The sequence below is a fragment of the Bicyclus anynana genome, chromosome 23 (genome assembly GCF_947172395.1).
Source record: "Bicyclus anynana chromosome 23, ilBicAnyn1.1, whole genome shotgun sequence".
Classification (NCBI taxonomy): Eukaryota; Metazoa; Arthropoda; class Insecta; order Lepidoptera; family Nymphalidae; genus Bicyclus; species Bicyclus anynana.
The window spans coordinates 3587170-3606278 of record NC_069105.1 but is presented as its reverse complement, the minus strand read 5'-3'; the positions used below and the strand labels follow the sequence as shown (position 1 = coordinate 3606278).

The following is a 19109-nucleotide window of genomic DNA, read 5'->3' as shown; positions in this document are numbered from 1 at the left end:
AAAATTAGTATTTTACGACCTGTCAGAAGTGCATTCTTTCAACTTCGGTGTCCGTTATAACTTGCACAGGTATTGATGAATCATCATTATCAACCCATATTCAGCTCTCTGCTGAGCTCGAGTCTTCCTCTCAGAACGAGAGGGGTTAGGCAAATAGTCCACCACGCTGGCCCAATGCGGATTGGCAGACTTCACACACGCAGAGAATTAAGTAAGTTCTCTGGTATGCAGGTTTCCTCACGATGTTTTCCTTCACGGTTATTTATTAGAACACCCGTTTCATTAGATTGATGAAAGTTATAGATATATACGGACGGTGGTTTACCTTTGGTTGTAGAGGTAAGACCATTCGGCCATTTTTGACGGCCTCCGTGGCGCAGTATGCGCGGTGGATTTACAAAACGGAGGTCCTGGGTTCGATCCCCGGCTGGGCAGATTGAGATTTTCTTAATTTGTCCAGGTCTGGCTGGTGGGAGGCATCGGCCGTGGCTAGTTACCACCCTACCGGCAAAGACGTACCGCCAAGCGATTTAGCGTTCCGGTACGATGCCGTGTAGAAACCGAAAGGAGTGTCCATTTTCATCCACCTCCTAAGAAGTTAGTCCGCTTCCATCTTAGACTGCATCATCACTTACCATCAGGTGAGATTGTAGTCAAGGGCTAACAAAAAAAACATGTTTTTCGAGCACTACTGCGTTTCCAATTTTGGGCGTTTAAAATAGGCCTTAATTTAACTTCATACTATTTTTAAACGTTTTTTTAACGTTCATTAAAAAAGTTCTCGTGCGAATGGGGTCTTAAACACCAACGCTGTGTCAACTGCTGTTAAACTCTTGTAAACCTTACTCAAAACCAAATCTTCCAATAGTAGATTATACCGACACTCGATTTCTACCCTATTATTATGTATAGAATCACGTCAAATAACTTACCATAGTTACCCAATAGCTTTAGGTAATACGCAGACGGTATTAATATTCGTACGCCGGTGTGGCCACAGCCTAACGCAGTGACACTTCGCATAGTGATGTGCCGTGAAAGTGACATTATGTGCTAGTGCTGTACCAACATGGGATTACATAAACGAGGAAGTGAGTATTCATATTAATTATGTGATGATTAATACTAATGTGTTGTTAATTGTGTTAATTTGTTATGTAGATTCAAAAGCTTTATGACGACCTACCTTACCCTACAAATGCTCCATACAAACTTCCACCCTCCATTTTAATTTTAGGGAAGTGGGGGGGGTTAGAGAGAGATAAAAAATAGCCTAGCCTAGGATGTCACTCTTCATCATTTCAACTAAATTCACTTAAAAAATAACGTCAATTCGTCGCTCCATCTCGCCGTGAAAGACGGACAAACAACTTCAACAACAACAAACACTTCCAAAACAGCCCGCTTCTAATATAATAAAGCTGAAGAATTTGTTTGTTTGTTTGTTTGTTTGTTTGTTTGATTGAACGCGCTAATCTCTGAAACTACTGGTCCGATTTGAAAAATTCTTTCAGTGTTAGATAGCCCATTTATCGAGGAAGGCTATAGGCTATATATTATTCCTATATTCCTACGGGAACGGGAACCACGCGGGTGAAATCGCGTGGCGTCAGCTAGTACTTCATAAGCACTTAACATTAAATCAGAGGCCATGTAATTTTTTTTATAGACAAGCATATTTGTCATATCTTTTAAATATTACAAATGTTGCCATTGCTCTCTGCTACTAGTCGGGAGAGACTGTATTAGGGTACGAAAATAGACCAACAGGGCAGGAGTCGAACCACCACCCCTCGGTGATTAGTCCGATCATTCTTACCGTTGAGCTCTTAAGCCATTGGCATTAAAGTCGGTATTTTGTACAAAATACCTATTAAATTAAAAAAAAATAGAATGGCCTTCTCAGTGTCAGTGATATGGCACAGACTTAGGGCAGACAATCTTGCTCACCCATAAAGCTATAATATGTTATTAATTATTATTAAAATTTTAGGTCAATAAATTGGTATTGTAGGTAAGCTATATATTACGATTTTCACATGATATTATCATTACGCATTGATCATAGGCAAAGGGTGCTATCTTTTACATTTTCAGTAGAGAAGTTAGTATTATATCATATCGGCCCTCTTATAGTGTGTTACATTTAGTAGAAAAGTTAGTATTATAACGGCCCTCTTACAGCGTGGGCGCTACAGCAATACGAATGTAATTACATACAAGGCACGCCGTCTGGCGCGGCGCGTGCTCGGCGGCGGGTCGGCGAAGGTCGCGCGATCGATACCCGCTCCAGTCTTATTTACCTTCTTATACCTACTACCTACCTCACTATATGACACTTGATATATGACAAAATACTTGCCAATGTGTTATTTGACTTCTTTGGCCCATACTGCTTAATCTGAAGGCCTATCATCATCATCATCATCATTAACAGCCAATGGACGTCTACTGCTGGACATATTATGCCTCTTGCATGAACTTCCAAATAAAACGGTCTCGTTCGGTAGTTAGATAAAAAATCGGTCGAGCCGCGAGTAAGATAGTTAGATAAAAAATCGGTCCACAAATTATACCACCACCACATACATGTACATACAGTTGAACATAGAACCTCCACCTTTTACAGTCAGTTAAGGAACACAGTTAAAAATAAACGGCGATGATCTAGTCCAAAATAGATGAATGGCAAATGAAACTCTAGTCGTAGATATATCCTGAGCTACGAACAGTATTTTAGCATGAGTTTTCTGGTAGGCTTCGGCCGTGGCTAGTCACTACCCTACTGGTTGCGTACCGCCAAGCGGTTTAGCATATGATGATGCCGCGTACAAACTGTCAGAGGTAGAATAAAACTTGTACCTCATTCACGTTAGTCCGCTTCTATAGACTTGAGACTTCATCGACAATTAATAACAGGTGTGATAGCAGTCAAGAGTTAACTTGTTACTGAATGGGCATATGTCAGTGTTTTAGGGTTTCAATAATTTTACAATTTAAAAAACTGTCATCATCCCTGTTAGGGCTGGTGTAGTATATCTCAACACATACACTGATAGTACATACTATGGAATATAGAGAGGAATTTTTTAATATCCTTTCCATCGTCATACCTAGTGGAAAGGGGGTTCAGCGCTGTTACCAATCTCCTAACGAAAAAAAAAGGAACAGACTGGACATCATTAGCCTAGGAGATCGCGGAGGAGGATCGAAGGATTCGCGGAAACCACGCGAGGTTCACTGGTGAACAACGCGGCGTCCACCCGTGTTCCACCTGTCGACGACAAGTGGACGCCTAGTGACGAGGCGGTGCGGGTGGGTCCAATAAGCTACGACTTTAAATTTTAAACTATTTAGATTTTAGAGCGTGTAAAAGATCATTACAGTTACATACATACATAGGTAACTTACGCTCAAATGATATATCATATGGGTGCTAAATTCTGTAATTAAACTTTCTTTCGTCAGTTGGATTAAATGTTAATTCCCTTCGTATGAGTAATGTTTATATCAAGTTCAATTTCATGCTAATGTATTGTTGAGTTATTATTCTCATTGCATTCTTTGCACTCACCCTCTGGCGTGCAGTGGGGGTTATTGCGTTTAGCACGAATACTAAAATACTAAAGGGTAGTAAGGGTTAAACCCTATATCAAAAGCTGAGTAATTAGTTTGTTAACCCCAAAAATTATTATTAAGAGTAATCTAAAACATGTAAGGTCTGTTAATGAAATCACATTGGAGGTACATCAATATTATTTATTTAAACCATTATGATCATGAAATCAGTTAATTAAGTTACACACATACTCGCATGATAACATGTTCATACAATGTATTATCACATAATAAGATTTAAGAACAGACAAGGATGTTTAAGAGTCATCATGAAACCGTAATACAAAATCATATGAAAATATTGCACAAAGACATTAGTATAACCTCTCCTAATAGTTAATTGTTTTTTAGACAATAATATATAATTGTAATACAATACCAAATCCGTATACTTGTAACTGTTTATCACGTTAATTATTAGTGACACTTTTACTTTTAACAGAATGAGACCGCTAGCACCCTCACTATTGATTAACCCAAAAGTTTGTTACACCACCTTTTATAACAGTCAATAATTGAGGGGGTAGGAAAAATGGTGCGAGGCGCCATTTTTCTACAGTAATCCCAACTGTTTCATGTAATAAGGCGCGAACGGTTCAAGGTTGCCAACTACGCAACGCTACGTTGTCCACAGATAACGCGCGATTTTCATAGACGACAACATTATAAAGTTCAAATGTCTTTGTTTAATTAGTCTAATTTGGATGATATGATTTTATGTTTATGATCATCGCGTGGTCGTAATGCATAGATGAACGCTATAGTAGGAGAGCTGAAGACATTTTTGAATTTATATAGGTAGGTACACGTCCTTGAGTACCTCCACCAAGTATGAAAAAACGAACTTCAGAAATACTCAACCAGCACGCTAAGTAAGGATGAGGTAGTTAATCTATACTTATAATAAATCTATAGGGAGGTCAATTCTGTATATGAAATATATTTCCAAAATAACTATCGGGGGGTGATTAGTGATTAATACGGATGTCAAAAATGCAATCAGTAATATTTTTGTTTGTCTATCCTCGTCGGATTTTAACGAAACTTGGTACAATTATTTTTCTTCATACTCCTGGGCAGTAAGTATAGTATACTCTATTTTTACAGCGATACTACTGTAAGGATTAAAGCGGTCTAAGGGCGGACGAAGTCGCGGGCGTCCGCTAGTAACTAATAAGTTTCAAAAATCTAACGTAATTTAAATTTGAGCGTAATGTAAGAGAATGCGACGGTTCCAAAGTTACAAAAAATGCCGTCACTTCTGAGTAATTTGCCGATAATTGCAGAATAATTTAAAAAAATTACTATATCAGAAAATAACTAGTTAGTTAACTAGTTATTCACGATGTTAACTAGTTATTCACGTTGGTTCATTTTACAGGTAATTTTTTTTCAATGGCTTGTAGTGAATAAGTATAAGGTCACCTATTAGTACAGTATCAGTAGAGACAGACGACACATGCGGATTTGTGAATAATTTCCGCCGGCGCGGGACATGCCTGCACTTGTCCGGCCTCTCGTAATCCGACGCCGAAGTCGTACGACTGGCGCGGGCATCGAATCCGTATACCTTGCTATCTATAACATTGTTATTGCATAATTAAACAGACCATTTTGTATTAGACTACTATGTATATTGCCTCGATGGCCCAGTGGCTAGCCTGATGTGGTCCTAGGTTCGAATCCTGGATTAAGTTGTGAAATACCTACTGAGATTTCTTTCTCGAAGACTGAAGAAGTGATTCAGTAGCCGCAGAGCAAAGGCGGAACAAACATACACACAAACTTTCGCCTTTATCTATACTTAATATTATAAAGCTAAAGAGTTTGTTTGTTTAATTGAACGCGAATATTAGCCCATTTATCGAGGAAGGCTATAGGCTATATATTATCCCCGTCTTCTTACGGAAACAAGAACCACGCCGGTGACAGCACGCGGCGTCAGCTAGTTTACTCTCATAAAATTAAAAATTTTTAAAAACCCTCGAAGGTCATGAAATTATTAATTACACTCTTGATCATGTCATCAATATTATCTTTCAGTGCTTCACGACCATACTCGAGTAGGTATATTCTTCCCACTTTCAACTCCCAGAACTTTTAAACGGCTCAACCGATTTTCATAAAACATATCTAAAAACACTAGCCCATAAGTATTTTTTCATTTTTTTACAAGTTAGCCCTTGACTAAAATCTCACCTGATGGTAAGTGATGGTGCAATCGAAGATGGAAGCGGGCTAACTTAGGAGGAGGATGAAAATCCACACCTCTTTTGGTTTCCACACAACATCGTACGCTAAATCGCTTGGCGGTACGTTTTTGTCGGTAGGGTGGTAACTAGCCACGGCCGAAGCCTCCCACTAGCCAAAAAGTCACCAGTTATACAAAAAAAACTAAGTTCAAACCTGTTCGGGAGCTATGGTGCAGCCAGACAGACAGACACGTCAAACTTATAACACCCCTTGTGCAACCTGCGCTACACTGGGATTTCAAACTCCGCGCTGGGTGTTTGACGATTACGACGTGTTACAAGATCTAGACAATAACAATACAATGCACGACGTACCTTGGACTTGAAGATTTGTTTTCCGTTTTACTTCAACGATTACAACGATTTCAACGACCTGTCGGTTATGAACAGTAGCTCCAATTTGTTATAAATACGATGTGCATGACAGCAGTGTACGTAAGCTGTGTTGCTATTGCCTGAAATTCAGGCAATCGATGTCGCGAACTTTAAATTAGTGGAGACATAACGGAACACCCCTCTTTTTGCGTCGGGGGTTTAAAAATGATACTAACAACGCAATGTTTGCCCACAGAGAATGGTCTACTCTCCTACGAGAACCCCAACTACCACTTGGACCCGGCGCGCCTCGAGTCCGCCATCTACAGCGAGCTGTACGACATGCACGACGACAAAATGCCGCTAGACTACGACTACCTCGACAACAGGAGGTAAGTCACCTTTTATTTATTACAACTTGGTAAAATCATTCGTAACACTACCTGTAAGGTCCCTTGTCCTTACTGTAATAGCAGTAAGTCACCGTCTCACCACTACACTGGCCAGCAGCGCACGTCCGCCTCCTCTCGATGCCAGAGACAGACTGGCTGCCATAATAGTAATACACTGTAATCTTTGCTGGCTGCTTTGTCAGACTACCCATCCAGACATGCTCTTTGGTACACTTTTCAAGACAATAGACAGAGAGTTTAGTAAAATTTTTAACTTCAAACGCATTAATGCTAGCCAAAAATTAAAGTTTAGCGAATGGGCTACTGTAGGCATTTACAAAAGTAGAGACAAACTGTACGAGTTGTACGAGCAAAAACAATATACTCAAACGCGAACTTATTTAGATTATGTCAAAAGTTACTCAAAAATTTTCAAACGTGTTTGTATTCTTGCGAAATCGTTACACATCAAACAGAAAATAATTGAGTCTGAGAACAAGATACAAACCACCTGGAATATAATTAATAGAGAATCAGGAAAAATCAAACCGCGGGATATCAGTTTTGAATTAATTGTCAATGACAAAAAGGTAAACACTGATATCGAGGTTGTTAATGCCTTTGAAGATTTTTTCCAGAATGTTCCTATCTTGTTAACTGATTCACTAGATTCGTCTGCTACGGAAGCCCAGAGACTATTAAGAGGCAATGTTAAAGAGTGCAACGTTCTTTTTGAATTTCACCACATAACTGTATCAGACATTAAAAAATCTTTCAATTTGTTAAAATTAAAAAGAACCGGAGATCTGTGGGGCATGTCAGTGAAAGTAATATCTAATATAATTGATGTAATTGCTCCCCACTTAGCTATTATTTTTAATGAATGCGTGGATTTGGGTATCTTTCCGAACCTAATGAAACATGGCAAACTGTTACCACTTTTTAAATCAGGTGACAAAACTGATGTTAATAATTATAGACCAATTACAATACTGCCAACACTTAGTAAGGTTTTTGAAAAAATCATTTTAAATCAACTTTTAAGTCATTTTAATTTAAATAATTTATTTCACCCTGAACAGTATGGTTTTACTAAAGGTCGCAGTACAACTGATGCAGGTGCTAAACTTTTAAAACATATATATGATGCATGGGAAAATGCTAAGAATGCTATTGGTGTATTTTGTGATTTGTCCAAAGCATTCGATTGTGTTGACCATAACATTCTTTTACTTAAGTTAAGCCACTATGGCATAAAAAGTGTTGCACTTGATCTCATCGCCTCTTATCTTAGTGATAGAACACAAAAGGTATGCATAAATGATTCAAAGTCTCGCGGTTTTTCTAACACAATGGGCGTCCCACAGGGTTCAATTCTGGGTCCTTTTCTATTCCTAGTGTACATAAACGATTTACCACACCATGTTAGCGGCATCTGTGAGATAGTACTGTTTGCTGACGACACATCCCTAATTTTTAAGAGTGACAGAAGTAAAGATAATTCCGACGATGTAAACCGTGCCATATCGCATGTGTCGCATTGGTTCACTGTTAACAACTTACTTTTAAATGCAAAGAAAACTAAATGTATTGAGTTTTCATTACCAAATGTTATAAAATTAGATAAGTCTATAACGATCAATGGTGAAACACTAGAAATAGAGAATTCCACAGTTTTCCTGGGAGTGACCTTGGATTCTAAACTTCAGTGGGGTGCTCATATAGAAAAACTATCAGGTAAACTCAGCTCAGCTGCTTTTGCAGTGAGAAAAATAAGACAGTTTACTGATGTTGATACAGCTAGACTTGTTTATTTTGCGTACTTTCACAGCGTAATGTCTTACGGTATTTTGTTGTGGGGCAAGGCTGCTGATATACATTCTATATTTGTACTTCAAAAAAGAGCAATTCGAGCAATATATCAACTAAAATCACGCGAGTCCCTTCGTCAAAAGTTTAAAGAAATAGGCATTTTAACAGTAGCCTGTCAGTATATATATAACAGTATAGTTTATGTAAGACAAAATATTAATTTGTACAAACGAAAAGGAGATCTAAACCCACGTCTTACTAGACACGGGCATAAGTTAGTTATTTCTGCATATCGTCTCCAAAGAGTTAAAAAATCTTTTGTGGGTTTGGGTGTACTCTTCTATAACAAGATCCCCAAGACTGTGATGGACTTGCCAATGCACAACTTTAAGCAATGTGTTAAAAAACATTTACTTAGTCGAGGTTACTACACTATTGATGAGTTCCTTAACGACAAAGGTGCTTGGAGGCCATTGGATCAGCTTCCACCTTCACACAGGAAATAAAACTATAAGAAATTGTAATTTAATTGTTATCAAATGTAAATTGTAATACTGTATGACTTTTTTCAAAAGAGCAACTGTTGAGTTTCTTGCCGGTATCTTCTCAGCAGAACCTGCCTTCCGAACCGGTGGTAGAATCTTTACAAATAGTCAACTGACGTGTCAAAAGTGCTTGTAAACTGAGCCTACTTGAAATAAATGAATTTTGAATTTTGAATTTTGAATTTTTTACCGGTGTATATGTATATACATAAGCACTACACTACCGATGACCCGCGCGGACTATCGGTTGCGATGACCCGGGCGCAAAATACAAAATTCAAAATTCATTTATTTCAAGTAGGCTCAGTTTACAAGCACTTTTGACACGCCAGTTGACTATTTGTAAAGATTCTACCACCGGTTCGGAAGGCAGGTGCAGGAGAAGATACCGGCAAGAAACTCAACAGTTGCTCTTTTGAAATGAAAAAGTCATACAGTACTATAATTTACAATTGATAACAATTACAATTACTTATAGTTTTACTTCCTGTGTGAAGGTGGAAGCTGATCCAATGGCCTCCAAGCACCTTTATCGTTAAGGAACGCATCAATAGTGTAGTAACCTCGACTAAGTAAATGTTTTTTAACACATTGCTTAAAGTTGGGCATTGGCAGGTCCATCACAGTCTTGGGGATCTTGTTATAGAAGAGTACACCTAAACCTACAAAAGATTTTTTAACTCTTTGGAGACGATACGCAGAAATAACAAATTTTTTGTTTGTTATAGTTTGGCAAATTCATTCGTTACACTACCGATGGTCCGCACGGACTATCGGTTGCGATGACCCGGGCGCACTACTTCATACCCACGCAGTCCTCCCTCTGCCCCGCGCGCTCAACTTCACACCCGCGCAGTCCTTTTCCCTCGTCGCCCGCATATCATGAGCAGTGCCAGCAACTAACTTGCCAAGCTATAATAACAGACAATCCGCAGTTTCAGCTGCGTAGTTCCTGTTCCCGTGGGAATATGGGGATGAAATAAAGCCTATGACGCTCACAAATAACGTGACTTTCTATTGGTAAAATAATTATCAAACTCGGTTCAGTATATCAAGAGATTACCCTCAACAACACCACAAAGTTTACCTCTTTATGATACTCGTATTAGTATAGATTACTAGCAGATCCTTGCGGTTTTACCCGCATAGTTCCAGTTCCCGATATAAAATGGTTATAAAATATAACCTATGTTACTCCTTGATAATGTAGCTCTGTATTGCTGTAAGAATTTTTCAAATCGGTCCAGTAGTTTTGGAATATATTCCTTACATACAAAAATACAAATCTTTCCTTTTTTATAATATTAGTGTATAGTCATCAGATTGCCGCCTTGGTGACAAGGACATACCTACCACATCTTGTAGGAATGTTTGACAAACTTTCAATCTTCACAGAATGAAATATATCTCACTATCGCAGGATCTTAAGCCGGGTCCAGACGTGTGTAACGCTTAATGTAAGAGTGTAATTTAGTGTCAACAATGTGGACGTCCCACGAATTCAAAGCGAACGTACACGGACGAATACGCAAGAGCGGCTTCCAATAGTTGGGAGCATTGCGAGCGTTTTTGTGTTCGCGCAAAAAACCGACAGCCGAATGGATCACCCCGAACGCCGTCGCGAGCGTTATATGCAATGCTCGCAGTGCCGTCCACACTTAGAATTATATTACATTACACGGTGGATTACATTACGCGTTACACACATCTGGACGTGGCTTTACTCCATAATATGAAAGCCAAAAATGTTTGCTCTAAAAACCGAACAATGACGCTAATAAAAACACGTCCGGAATTTTTGTACAATACAAAACAGTGCGGGCGCGGCGTATTGTTCGGCTTGTAATATAATCGCGTCGCGGGCGGAGCCGTGGGATTTAGTAGTGGGACTGGAGTAATGTCTTCCTCATGTCAACTGTTGAAACATATTGTTTGGTGACCACTGGCGTTCATAAGGTTTTTGACAAGGGTTTTTTGTAAATAATACGTACAATATTATTTTCATTATAAGCCTATTTTCGTCGTTATCAATCCATATTCGGCTCACTGCTGAGAACGAGTCTCCTCTTGGAATGAGAGGGGTTAGGCCAGTACTCCACCACGCTGGCCCAATGCAGATTGGCAGACTACACACACGCAGAGAATTAGGATAATTCTCTTGTATGCAGGTTTCCTCACGATGTTTTCCTTCACCGTTTGAGACACGTGATATTTAATTTCTTAAAATACACACAACTGAAAAGTTGGAGGTGCATGCCCTCGACCGGATTCGAAACCCCCCCCCCCCCTCCAGAATCAGAGGCAGAGGTCATATCCACTGGGCTATCACAGCTCAAGCCTATTTTCACGGCTCATTAAATGCCCAGGCCTCATTTATGAGATGAGATATGGAGCTTTACCCACCACGCCGTTCCAATGTGGCTTGGCGAGATTACAGTGATAATGTTAAATTAACGGCCACTATCCATTGGTGTATCTAGTATTATTTCCTAGGGTGTGCCTGGCCCCTGATATCAAATCTATTATTAGTATCATAATAGAATTCCATATCGGTAGCCAAGAATCCTAGGATGAGCACAGGTACATTCTAGGGTGGGCACGAACCACCCGCCCCTTCCCTTATATACACCTACGCCACTATCTCAGACTAATTAGGTACACAAGGACCTGCCTCGCTAGACGTTGCTTTTCTGCCAAATTATATGATCAACGATCTAATGCGATTATAAAAACTGTCTCTATAGAATTAACCTCAAGTTTGTGGGGTCGCCACCCTTGTCCCCCGGCCGCCATCTTGAAAAAAGGTGTGAAACACTATTCTGGCGATATCTCGGAAACTGTGCGTCAAAAAATTCGTTAAGTCATAATTTGTAACAAACTGTTTTACCTTAACTAAGCTTCTATTGAAATAAAATTGCGTCCTCTAAAAATGCAATATTCGGTCTATAGATTGAAAAATTTCAATGGACTATGAAATTTCACTGAGAATTTTAGCTAACAAAAACTGAAAGCTTTCAAACTGAATGTCACATTTTCTGATTGGTACATTCCTATCTGACATTTGACAAGCCTATTTATCGTCTATCGTCGCCTCTACGAGTAATAGGTACACTATATGAGTAATGGATGACCTAGAAAACTGTTCCAAGTTGGAATGTTTTTGGCAGCAACTTTGCAAATCATTATTTTTCTGTTCGCTGTGTTTTTATATCATAGTTTTACGGGCAAGTTATAAAATGTTTGACTTTGAAAAATACTTTGAAAGTCAATGTTAGTATTAGATATAATTCAATGTCCTCCCGACCGAGTTTCGACCATCTATTTTATAAAAAAAGTAAAGATTCTTAACATTGATATGGTCTCTATAAGATTTTGTTACTCGTAGGTTAGCAAATTACGTAATATCTTAAGACAGAAGATTATTTATGTAGGGACTGAATAAAGTAACCGACTTGGTATTACATAGATCTCACAACTTTTTACGGTAGAAGAACTGAATTGCGAGACTTGGGTTTTTTTACAAGTATTGTTTTTGATGGCATTTTTATTTACTGGATAGGTTAAGTCCCTACAAAAAGTTATCCGAATTTAGTTACACCACTGAAAACACACATGCCCAAGATATCATTATATATACATAGATATCATTGTAGATAATCCACCCACATTAATATACTCGCGTCATATTAAAGTGGGCGGATGTGCTTTTAGTATATAAACAAGTAAACGCGAGCGAAGCCATGTGCAAAAGCAAGTAAAGTTTATAATGAATCACGTTACATACAAAGTCCTCAGACATTGCAGGCACGAAGACAATCCATTTATCCAATTACAAGTATTTTATTACTCACAAATTGGCTTACAGCCCTGAACTTAACATTTCAAGTTATTCAAGCCATCGGCACTCGTGCTATGGGGAATGCTTGTTCGTGAGTCATATGTGACACATTGCAGTGTTGATGCTTTTTACGTTTAGCTCGCTTTGGTGGCCATTTTTAATAGTTAAAGGCCACTGTTTCTGTCACGGATATTAAAATACCGTCTGTTAAAGCATTGTCTATACTCTGTGGTTTTTAATGAACGTAAGTGTTCAATGAGACGAGGGAAAAGTAAATATTTCCCCATTACGCCACATTTGTCATCGGTGCTTCGCTAAGTAGTGGTTGGAGTGTGATGTTATATAGCCTCGTAAAATGGACTATTGAACACACAAATAGTTTTTCAATTCGAACCAGTTCAGTAGTGTTCTTGAGATTAGCGCGTTCAACCAAACAAACTCTTCATTTATATTTTAGTAAATGCTTTACAAGTTACAGCCCTGAACTTAACATTTCAAGTTATTCAAGCCATCGGCACTCGTGCTATGGGGAATGCTTGTTCGTGAGTCATATGTGACACATTGCAGTGTTGATGCTTTTTACGTTTAGGTCGCTTTGGCGGTCATTTTTAATAGCTAAAGGCCACTGTATGTGTTTTTTAACCCCCGACGTAAAAAGAGGGTTGTTATAAGTTACATGTGTTTTCTGTCTGTCTGTCTGTCTGTCAGTCTTGGTACCATAGCTTTTGAACGGATGAAACGATTTCAATTTAGTTTGTTTTGAATGAAAGATGACTTATTTGCGAGTGTTCTTAGACAGGTTTGATGAAAATCAGTTGAGCCGTTTAAAAGTGCTGGGGGTTAAAAGTGCGGAAGAATAACCGAATGTCTGCAAATATACTGGAGTGGGGTCTCAAATGCACTGAAAGAGAATTTTGGTAACTTGATCGAGAGTGTAATTAATATTTTCATGACATTCGGGGGTTTTCAAAATTTTCTGTTATACTAACTACTATACGGACTATATCTTTAATTATTTATTTATTTATTTGGTCCACCAGTGACTGTTGCAGCATTTACACAAATACAATCTAAAAAAACACAAACACAAGGCTCTGCACAATCAAATGAAGGTAGACACGGCATGCACATTTCTGTAATATTAAAATAAATTGACGATTACATGATGCCCCTAAAGTCTCCAATATACTACCCTTTTTAACCGACTTCAAAAAGGAGGAGGTTCTCAATTCGGTCAGTATTTTTTTTTTTTTTATGTATGTACACCGATTACTCAAAGACGCCTGGACCGATTTCAAAAATTCTTTTTTGTTTGAAACGGTATAGTCCCCATTTGGTCCTATTGCCATCATGTCAAGATCTGATGATGGAATCCTGGAGAAATTGAGGGAAACTTTCGAAAATTGTATGGGTGTCTAGTGTGTTCGTATACTTTTCCATTTAGTACTTTTAAGCACTACAATTTCATGAAGGTTTAAAATCGATCTGATGATGGAGCCATAAAACAGACGAGGGAACTCCTCGGCGATTTACAGCAATTACCTTGTGTTTGGCCTTGATTAATTCGTATTGCTGAGAACTTTCTACCTAGATGAGTTGTGTCTGTTACTCGGGGTCTGATGATGAAGACCAAGGTCAATTAAGGGAACCCCTTAACGGTTTACGGTAGCTACCTTGTGCTTGGGCTTGATTAATTTGTATTGCTGAGAATTTTGTACTAAGATGGGTTGTGACTGTCATTAGGGGTCTGATGTATTCGTTTGAGATGAAATTTTACACTAAAAATGGAAAAATAATAAAAATTTTAATAAAAAAAATACAACCGACTTCAAAACCTAAAAACGTACCCACTAAACTAAAAAGTGAAAAATAACATCATAATATGTTCTACCTGCTGATCAGTATGAAGGCGGTGCTTAGCCGGTGTTGTCTTAATTTAAGCCATTTCTGACAGAACCACATGAAACAACACTGTCTGCAAAATCTAAATCTATAAGATATTCTCACATGGCTTGAATTAATACATCACCGGCTTAGCACCGCCTTCATACTGATCAGCAGGTAAAACATATTATGATGTTATTTTTCACTTTTTAGTTTAGTGTTTACGTTTTTAGGTTTTGAAGTCGGTTGTATTTTTTTTATTAAAATTTTTATGTTGGTATAATTATTTTGAACCCATAATTGCTCTACTATGAAGGCCTGAATACCGAGAGATAATAGGTTCGATCCCCGTTTAGTGGACTTTTGTCATACCAACCCCTAAGTCTTTAAAATTCCCGTTCCCCTGAAAAGACTATCCAGAGGATAGGTATCGAAGAGGATAGGTATCGAAGAGGATAGGTATCGAACCTACAACCTTTTATTAGTTCGTCCCCTTTAACATGGGCCTATTAAGTATTAAGCCTGCGGATCTTGGCACGTGAGCACAAGTCTCCTCTCAGAATGAAAGAGCCAATAGTCGCTGGCCCAATGCGGATTGGCAGATTTCACACACCTAAATAATTAAGAAAATTTTCAGTTATGCAGGTTTCCTTACGCTGTTTTCCTTCACCGTTTGAGACATGTGATATTTTAATTTATTAAAATGCACGTAACTTTTGGAAAAGTTGGAGGTGCATGCCCTGGACCAGATTTGAATAGACGCCCTCTGAATTGAAGGCAGAGGTAATATCCACTGGGTAATAACGGCTCTATCCATAACCAAAGTAAATATACCGGGGACCATAGGGTAGGTACTGGTGATATAACACATTCTGGTACAACCCCGGAAATCCCTGGCAGTCATGTGACGTCACGGGGTCACTGACCCCTCCACTGCGCAGTCGCAGTGCATCGATCGCCGCTGCAGTGCATTGGCGCCACGCAACGCGCGATGTGTGTAAACGCTTCGGGCTATGGACAACTGCCGACTTATATTTTTGTATATTTTGTTAAGCTGTTGAGGTAATGTTTTGTTTTAATTCAGAATACTTGAGCCTTCCAAACCGCATTCATCATCATCTCCTTACCATTATCCCACTTAAGTGAGGTCGGAAAAATATGTCAATCTTTTACATTCGTCTCTATTACTCGTCAATTCATCATCCACTCCTTTTACACACATGTCCTCTTTCACACAATCCAACCATCTCTTCTTTGGTCTTCCTCTCCAATCCGCATTGAAACTGCGACAGTAAAAACCCCTCTCTTACAGTGAGCTATTATTACTAAACAAGTAAAAATTAACGGATTTATTCAGTTAAATTTAAAATTAAACAAACAAATGATTTGTTTTTAATAATTTGAACTTTAAACTCCAAAGAGAGAGATAAGATAAAAGAGTAATAATGGTGAGAGAATAAAAAGTGCATGCAAAGATGTCATAATTCCAAGAAAAAGATCCATATTAACACAACCATTAATATATAAAAATTACAAATTCTCATAATATACAAATACAATTTAAAGTTATTAAAGATAAATAGATAAATCTCTCTTGATTTATTTTTTTGGACATAAATCAAGTCAACCCAACAGCTTAGATGTATAGAAGAAAATTAGAAACTGTAACATTGACAATAGATAAGATCAGACATTGAAAGTCCTTCAGCCATATTCATGGTTCATTTTATCGATACTTCACTATAAAAATAAACCTAAACAGCGACTGTCATAAATTTTTATGTTTATAGACTCCAAACAAGGTGATAAAACTGTTTACCTTTTAAAATGTCTCCAATCTTGAATCTAATGTAAACATTTTGGATCATAAAGCAAGTTTAAAATCAGACGTCGCTCGTTTAATGGCCCCAAGTTTCCGCCGCGAGCGTGGCGTATATCCTACGGCGGAACATAATTATATAGCTTGGGCTGTGGCGCAAGGTACAAAATTTTGCGTGTTAATGTTACGTAACTTTGAAAATTATCAATGTTTTGTAGAAGATAGTGAGTTCATCTCGTTGGCTTTTGATGTAGATATCGGTGCTAAATTTTTTTAATGTGTTTACTCACGCTAACAGTATATATAATATGTACAAGACTATGGGTCCTACGAACAATACACTTGATTTAATCATTAGATTTATTTCAAAATTCACAAAATATTGCGAATTATTAAAATAATATACATGGTACATTACTAGATTATTAATTAAGTTCGTTGAATCTCCTGCAGATTTCTACAGTAGAGCAAAGAAAATATAAATTAATTGATGATATTATTGTGTTATTATACAAAATCATATATAAAACTGTACATATATTATGTATTCAGTTACGAATTAACTAAGCTTCGCTTACGTACGTCTCCGCTTGTCGCTCGTTCCTTGTCCCACTCACGATCCTGCTTTATTGCAGTACGTGAGGCTCACGCCTGCAACCCGATCTCCTTTGAGCTTTTCAGCAAACTACATCGAACTCTCCCCCGATGAGCGCCTTAAAGCTTATGTAACTAACATTTTTACGCTTATAACTTCTAAACTAATCTTTATTATATAGGTATTGTATACTCGTTATAAAAATATGGTTTTCATCCTAAACACAATTTCGAGGGTTGGATATTTTTATACACTCAACTGAATTCCCCGAGAACAGATAAATTACAATATACCTAATTGTTATCAACCCATATTCGGCTCACTTCTGAGCTCGAGTCTCCTCTCAGAATGAGAGAAGTTAGGCCAATATTCCACCACGCTGGCCCAATGCGGATTGGCAGACTTGACATACGTAGAGAATTAAGAAAATTATCTGGTATGTAGGTTTCCCCACGATGTTTTCTTTCACCGTTTGAGACACTCAGAAAAAAAATTCTTGAAAAATGCAAGAAGTGCTAATAAATATAATTTTTATAAAAAAAAACATTCAACAAATATAATAATATTCGTCTTTTTTTGCTTATTCCATAAAATAAAATTTTCTTTAAGTGTACATTATTTAGATTTTAGAGCTTAAATCTAAAAAAATACTTATTTTGCTGAAAAAATGTTGGCAATCCTCATCTCACCTGATTGTAAGTGACGATTCAATCTAAGATGGAGGTAACTTGTTAGGAATTGGATGATTATCCATTCCCCTTTCGGTTTCTACACTACATCGTTTCTCCAGTCAATGAGACATCCCCTTAACATTCGTTATCAACCCATATCCGGCTCACTGCTGAGCTCGAGTCGCTTTTCAGAATAAGAGGGGTTAGGCCAATAGTCCACCACGCTGGCCCAATTTGGATTGGCAGACTTCACATACGCAGAGAATTAAGAAAATTCTCAGGAATGCAGGTTTCCTCAAGATGTTTTTCTTCACCGTTTGAGACACGTGATATTTAATTTCTTAAAAGGCACATAACTGAGAAGTTGGACGTGCATGCCCCGGGCCGGATTAGACCTACACCCTCCAAAATCGGAGGCAGAGAAATTCACTGGGCTATCACGCCTTCAACATTTAACATGACGCTTATGTATTTTCCGCTTGTCGCTCGTAACTTGCCCCGCGCGATGGGACTGCAACCCGATATCCTTTGAGCTTTTCAGCAAACTGCATCGAATGCCCCCAACAAGCACACTAGTAGCTATTTAAACTAATGTTGTATCAAGTTTATTTACAAGTTAGTGCCATTGGGAGAATCTAGCAACAGACAATCTAGATAAAGCTCTAGTTGGTTCGTCGGTCCACTAGTTAGCGTATATGGCGTCGGATCACGAGGTCCTGGGTTGGTAACCTTTGTCAGGCTTCCCTAGCCTGAGAGCCTCTTTGTAGGAGGTTTAATACAGAGTTTTAAACCTCCTACAAAGAGGCCTGATTTATACAACGATATTTTATACTATTGACACAGAAAACACATGTATTATGTTACGTGCCTACGAAATCACCGTAAAAAGTAATCTAAAGGAGATGGTCCAAAATTGTATGGAGCCCAGGTCCACTCTGGCGGAAATAAAAGAAAATATATTTTTTAACTATTTTTGATTACACAAATTTACACAAAATTAGACAAATTCTTTCGAAATAATATTCAATATCTCCCAAGAAATGCAAAACTAATAATGGCGGATTGATGACGTTTTCAATGCAGTAATCGATTTGACGTTTGCTGTCAATTGTCATATCATAGTTGCTCTATGGGCGCCGTCTTGGTATAACTGAAAATCTTGGGGTTTTAATTTTATTTATTTCTTTTTATTTAGTTACATTTATTCACTTTAATAAATAATAAGATCCTTGTATTTTTAAAATTTTAATGATACGGGGTACAAAAATGGACCTGAAATGGACCATCTCCTTTAGCTACACTACTGAGGGCACACATGCACAATTTTGTGTTTACTTCCATTATATATTTACGTATATATAGTTTTTA

At 38.0% G+C, this 19109-nt stretch overlaps 1 protein-coding gene across 12 annotated transcripts in view; it reads left to right on the top strand.

Moving 5' to 3' along the window:
* LOC112049978 (protein Fe65 homolog) overlaps positions 1 to 19109 on the top strand; it is an 87669-nt gene that overhangs the window by 45297 nt on the left and 23263 nt on the right. For 3 of the 12 annotated variants that reach the window (XM_052888854.1, XM_052888853.1, XM_052888852.1), the window contains exons 2-3: positions 1001 to 1091; positions 6442 to 6577. In XM_052888854.1, the coding sequence (XP_052744814.1) occupies positions 1070 to 1091; positions 6442 to 6577 (158 nt within the window). In that variant the 5' untranslated portion in view covers positions 1001 to 1069. Of the gene's footprint in view, positions 1 to 937; positions 1092 to 6441; positions 6578 to 19109 lie in introns of all 12 variants that reach the window. The other 9 variants (XM_052888850.1, XM_052888846.1, XM_052888847.1 and 6 more) reach the window with 3 other exon arrangements.